The sequence below is a fragment of the Lactuca virosa genome, chromosome 8 (assembly GCF_052849685.1).
Source record: "Lactuca virosa cultivar CGN04683 chromosome 8, Lactuca_virosa_CGN04683_v6, whole genome shotgun sequence".
Lineage (NCBI taxonomy): Eukaryota > Viridiplantae > Streptophyta > Magnoliopsida > Asterales > Asteraceae > Lactuca > Lactuca virosa.
The window spans coordinates 212,388,349-212,395,177 of record NC_136433.1 but is presented as its reverse complement, the minus strand read 5'-3'; the positions used below and the strand labels follow the sequence as shown (position 1 = coordinate 212,395,177).

At 34.5% G+C, this 6,829-nt stretch overlaps 1 protein-coding gene across 1 annotated transcript; it reads left to right on the top strand.

The window, feature by feature from the left end:
- The first annotated feature begins 2,647 nt into the window (after positions 1–2,647).
- LOC145133242 (WUSCHEL-related homeobox 11-like) lies at positions 2,648–5,738 on the top strand. Its single transcript, XM_079068167.1, has 3 exons — positions 2,648–3,370; positions 3,758–3,945; positions 5,523–5,738. Exons 1-3 carry the CDS (start codon positions 2,752–2,754, stop codon positions 5,538–5,540), a joined length of 825 nt encoding a protein of 274 aa, XP_078924293.1. The 5' UTR covers positions 2,648–2,751; the 3' UTR covers positions 5,541–5,738.
- The last annotated feature ends 1,091 nt before the right edge of the window (positions 5,739–6,829 follow it).

Here is a 6,829-nt window from a genome sequence, read left to right as displayed (position 1 = left end):
CTTTTTCAACTTAATCCATTAAGTCCTGGTCTGCAACCTTCAGATCTGAATCAACATGATGTTTGGATGGATAAAGTTTCCAACTTTATCCATAATAATGTCTCAAACTTTCAAGATCTAAAATCTAATAAACCAAAATGACCTAAATGACCAAGTAAACTTGCATGGCAAAATACAAAAGTAAAAAGATCATAACTTTCCTAGTTCATGAGATCCAAGAAGCATTCCAAACTGATCAAAATGTGTTGGAGTCCACTCAACTCCAAGATCACTCATAAAATAGACCAAAGTGTCAAAAAAACCACAAATAAGGAGATCTAAAGAACTAAAGAGCAAGATATGAACTTTATACTCACAATAGTCCAGAAATGGAGTGACTTTGATGGATCCAAACTTGAAACAACATTCCTTGCAACCAAAAGAACCTTCTTGATCTTTAAGCTTCATCAAAAACACCACTAAAAATCCAAAAGATGAGAGAGGAGAGGGGAGGATCTCAACTCTTGAAAGGGAGGTTAGGCTTGCTCCTAAGGAGTTTTAAGAGTGATGGAGGCTAACAAAATACCCTAAAACATGAATCCTTACCTTTAAATACCTTGAAAACCCTAAAATAATTCATGGACTTGGGCTTCCCAGCGGTCACCTCTTGAAAATCTTCTTGTCACCTCATGACGACTTTCACCTCGTGACAACATGTTTGTCACCTCGTGACTGTGGGTTTTCACCCAATTCCAATCCAGTTTCAAACAGCCATAACTTCCTCATTTCAACTCCATTTTCGGCAATCTTTATATGCACGCGAAGGTATTGACAAGCCCACAAGTATATCTAATTGCTTTTGACTTTATACATGTAAAAATAAAACCATAACCCATGCAATGCGCCCGAAATATTTCTTTTCCTATTTTACCCTTTTTGCTTCGAAGCACAAGGAGAGGCTAGGGTTAGGGTTTTTCTATGTTTGAGGGCGAAGGAAGCTGTTAATGAACCCTAAAATGAAGCTTATGGGGTTCAAATATGAAGGAAACCCTAAAAGATCATGGGCTTGGGCTGCAGCCCATCTCACGTCATGAGCACTTGTATCTCACGGCATGGCCCAATTGAATCTGTCTTTTCCACTTATTCACTTGTCACATCGTGGCCTCTCTATGGTCATGTCGTGACACCCAGTTTTACCCAAAAACCATGCATTTGGCTCCTTGATGCCCTAAACTGATCTGTTCTCGAAACTGGGTGTTACAATCCTAGCTAGCCAACATGTTCGCAACTCTTACAAAGACTCTTTCTTCCTTCAAAATCAAGCACAAGCACCAATCTGAGCCCAAAAATGGAGGATAGGGATTAGGGTTTTCTTTTACAGGTTTGGAGGTGATGGAGGCTGAGGGTGAAGGAAACTCTAGCCCCTCACTTCCTTTAAACAGGGTCCAAGTCCGAATTTAGGGTTTTGCATTTGATTTGGTGTCACGTCATGACCCATAGAGTGTCACATCAAGACACTTAAAAGATCCTTTCCGAAGAATGCGGCCATGTCACGACGTGACGATGCTTCCCTCATGTGTGACTCTCTTAAAACTTAACTTATTTTACATTTTCGTACCTCGGAGATTCGGATGTTACAAAAAAAATAAGTTACAACTAGTTAATAGTTGCAATTGGGTTTTGAATTAACTTGTTCAGTCCAATTAAGGTTTCCTTAATGGATCCTACTAGAAATCCACATGAAATATTTAAAAACAACTTTGTCAAAAACAAAATCCACCTTAGGCTTTGATTATAACGAGTACGCTAGTTCGGTGCAATCCTCCATCTTGTGGTATCATACTATTAGCACATTCATCAGCTAGATGTGAAGAATGTAATCCTTCACGACTCATCTGCATGAGACCCATTTCATGCACCAACAATCGGAATTTTAGGACCCTTGCTTTCCCGGCCATGTTTTCCATATATAAAATAGTTGTACGACTTGAAGCAGCCCATAGACCGTGATTCCACATGTTTGCTCAGTTTGTCATTGGGCTTGGGATTTGCTCACAATCACTCAAATTTCTATCTTTTCGTATAAAGTAAATGTCAATGTACGTTGTACCTTATTCTATATATGGAAGATGTAGTCACACCGCCTCGTCACCATCCCTCCTTCAACATACAAACTCCTCTCTCAGTAAGGAGTTCTCTATGTCCTACCTTGGGGATCTTAATTTCTTACTTAGTGCTTTAGTCACCCGGAACAAGTATAAAATGTTTCTATGTCAACAAAAATATGTCACTGAGATCCTCGAGCGTACCAACGTGCTTCAATGCAGGACATGTCACACACCGGCAAATACTTCCTTATCATTGACAACTAGTGACCTACGTTTGGTTTCTTTGATTGCACAATAAAGTATAATCAACATCATAGCTAGTTATTCTAAAAGATTTATCAAGTTACATCATGAGTTGTAGTCTTTTTACACTTGGTTGTGTATGCACTAAATTGTACTTCAAAAATATAACCATTTATGTATTAAACAAATCCAATAGTAATGACGTAATGTCATGCCTACCAAGTTAAGTATGTCTTTGAAACGTGGCACTCTCTCTTGGCTTTTTAAATACTATAAAGAAATACCCATTTGCTTACAAATTCATGTGTTACCTCTCTACTTCTGTACGTTCATGTGCTCTCAAATATTTTATATGCTTTTGTTCCTTCCCAACACAGTTTGATCTTGAAGTATTCTACCGCTGCTTTCTTGTCTCAAAGTCATGGAAGATCAAGCTCAAACTCAAGTTCCAACCCCTAGTAGTCCAAGAAGCCAATGTCTTGAAAGAAATGAACCAGTTAGGTCAAGATGGACACCTAAGCCTGAACAAATCCTTATACTCGAGTCAATTTTCAACAGCGGAATGGTTAATCCTCCCAAGGAAGAAACAGTCAAGATAAGGAAGCTGCTTGAGAAATTCGGTTCTGTTGGCGACGCCAATGTTTTCTACTGGTTTCAGAACCGCCGTTCCAGATCTCGCAGGCGGCAACGTCAGATTCAAGCTAGCCTTGTAAGCAGCGGCGCCTCGCTAGAACAACACCAACAGCAACAATTACCAATGCTTACGAGATGTGTGAGTGGTGGTGGTGGTGCAATTGAGTACCAAGATACTGCTTACACCACTCCCACTCCTGTGTTTCATATCCAACAACCTAGTTTCTTCTCACTCGCCGTTTCTTCTTCTTTGTCTTCTTCTCCTTCTTCTTCTTCCTCATCACGGCTTGGTGGTTCAGACGAGATTTATTCCCTTTCTGGCCAATCCTCTAGTTTCCATGAGCAGAACACTCCCATGCCTTCAAGTTTCCAGCAATTAGATACTTCTAAAGTTCATTATGAATTTGGTAGGGTTGCTTCAAATAGATGTATATTTATTTTTCTTTACATACATAGATATATGTAGGTCTTATAATCCAGGTAATCATATTTACAAACCAATCGGACTTAATATTCTTTTGTGTTAAAACAAACACAAGTGCAATTTTACAATCTAAAATTAAAAGAACTTGGATAATTAATTAAATTAGATTTTCATAAGTTATATATAATTCTCATCTTTAAATTATTTTTCTTGGGGTAGAATTGAATTTGTAATTGCTGGCACGCTCATAAATTACCTATATAAAAATCCATTCACCATATGTTTTAATTGTATTTTCATATATGTTTTCCCAACACTAGCCAATATATATACCACACTTAATTATTACTGAAATTTGTTTGATTTGTAGGTTTAGGAGTGATGATCACTGTATTCATCAATGGAGTACCAACGGAGGTGGAAAGTGGGCCTGTTAACATGAAAGCTATGTTCGGTGAAGATAATTTGATGCTTGTCCACTCGTCTGGTGTGGCCTTGCCTCTGGATGAGTTTGGGGTTTTGGTGCCTGGGTTGCAGCATGGTGAAAGCTACTTCTTGGTAAGCAAACTTTGTTGATTAAGATCGATATGATCGAGTGTATATGTAGTCAAATGTTCTTTTGCTCCTAATCTCATGCATTATATATACAGCTGTTTTCTTAATCTCTTTTTTAGATGATCATGATTAATATCTTCAAGTCTTAAAAGCTCATTTAATCCAATGTGAAAGAATTGAAGTGGGTGATTTGTGAAATGTATTATGACAAAAAAGAAGAAGCTTTAGAGTGAACATAACAAATTTGTTGTGGGCGGCAGACATCCATTTATATAATATATTCGTTGAAGTTTTAGTTGCAAATAGCACATTAATCCACGAAGAAGGTGCAATCTTTAGGTTTTGTTTAATCAAATGAACAAAATAGGAAAGGCACATTTCAAAAAAGTTGAATCCGCACGGTTTACTTGAGAAAAGTTTCTATAAATAGCAACTTAATTAACTTGCCTAGGATTCCTTCAATTCTTATGGAAAGTCGATTACTTTTCAATGTTAAAATAATATCATCTAATTAGTGCTAAAGATGTACAAACCCCTTCAAATAGCTATACTTGTCTCATTCTTTTAACATTTTTATAGTTTCATTAATTATATAATATAATATATCCACCACTTTGATGAAATCAATGATATCACAAAATCGTTACAAAATGGGTTGACCCCTACAAATTATGGTTGTAAATTTTTGATCAAAAGTTGTGATTGAGTTATATGGTTTTCTCACGAACTTGAAACTATTTTGGGATTGAAAATTTCATATGGTATATTACCATGTATCATAAATCAAATTTAATCCTCGTAAAATAACTGAATTAAAGTTCTTAGGTTAGGGAGATAAAAGGAATATTACACATTACATTTTTATCAGCAGATGTTGGATCACTAATCCACATAAATTACTCCAATTTCGCCTTGTCATAGCGACTATTAATCCATAGAAAGCTCATTTTCTATAAGAGAATAAGAGAACGCAAGCATAACTTTTCATCATTGGGGATAAGGTTTTTTTATATAACTAATGAATCCATTTGATGCTTTATTTTGACAATTGTAATTTATAAGGAACCAATATGTACCCATGTTGTCACCCAGACTACTTTGGATATGTATATCTTACACGAAAAAATAAAACATATATAAGTTTATTTTTATGTGTCTTCTAAAAAATATTAGTAGGATTACAGACATTACTGATTTGAATTCACAAAAAAATATTAGAATTCTATAGAGTATTGGTGTCACATAAAATTTCATTTCCTTTTCCTTGTGATTTATAAGTTATATGTCGTATTTATTGATTATGGTTTGTAGATTTTTTTTTTTAATTTTATCTTATACAATTATGCTTTACCTATTTGATGATTCAATAAATCTTTTAAGTCAAGTATTATATTTTTAATGGCAGAAAATATACTATATATTTTATGTTTTATGCTTTGGGACTAACATGGGACATGAGTATGTATATATTACATTGAGATTCTGCAGAGGTTCACCCATACCATGAATAAGTGCATAAAAATACAATAATGGGATAAGGTTTTTTGATATAACTAATGAATTCATTTGATGCTTTACAGGTCTCAAGGTCCGTTTAGATAGAAACTTGAGCTTCACCCGACCACCTTTCAACAAGGATTTTCTGGTTTCTGCAATAATTTTGTGATCTTTCATACAAATCCACCCTTCTACTTTAATGTCATGATTTTGTTTTGTTTAGCATTACTTTCATTTCTACTTCCTTTCAAATAATTTAAAATCTTGTATAAATATAACATAGTAAATGGTGTTCTAAACGTGCAATACTTGCATTTTGTATCCTTTAATTGTTTTTTAGAACTTCTGACTTCAGTAAAAATCTCTAGTAACGAACTAGAGAGGAAAAACAGAAACAACATGATTACATAATTCTAACAGCATTGGTCAGGTTTTTAACCCATTCAGACCAACAGACATTTAAGTTTATAAGAGATTTGAGTTCTTTATCCTATATCTCCTCTAATTGTTGACCAACATCTTTAATATGTTCATATTTTCGTCTCCAAAGAAGTATAGATAAGAGTACATGATGTGATCCAAAAAATTGATGCGTCATCAACACGATTTGGATGTGGACGCCATGCATTACATGAAAAAAAAAAAAAAAAAAAAAAAAAAAAAAAAAAAAAAACATTAGATTCATGGACGGATTCAGTCTATCTTTGATACTAAGTGTATTGTAATTATGATGACTGTGTTTTTTTTTGGAAAGGGAACTTCCCTAACGAGGATTTCCGGACCAGCTTTCGCGCAATGCGATACCTAGACACATGCTCCATTCCTGAAAACCATTAAGTATGCAAACATTCAAATCAAAATCTATTTATTATTGGATTATTTTAATAACTAAAGCATAAAACACGGAAGCATAACTTTGGATCTTTATCTCGAATCTGGTTACAAAAAACTTGAACAAGAAGAGATGATTACATACCTGAATCCACTGAGTTTTCCGGATCTGATTAGTATGGTTGGTTTTTCGGTTCCTCTCAAAAACTCTCTCAAAAATCTCATAGCAATAAGAAAACGAATTTCATGAGTGTATTTTTGTATCTTTAGTTTGTTTCTCATCACGTGTTTATATAGATAGAGATATAACAGAAGGTGAGTGAACCCGAGAACTCAACCCACAAGATAAACATGGTAAGTTTATCTCTTCATTTATTAATAAAATCGGTTCATCAACAATCTAAATAATTTTAACAATAAATATGAAATTAATGATAAAATTATTTATATATATATTTATTAGTGGTCCTAAAGTATTCAACAATCTCCAAGTAGACCTAAATATATAAATGTACATATAACCATATAAGCGCTTTAATATATATATATATATATATAT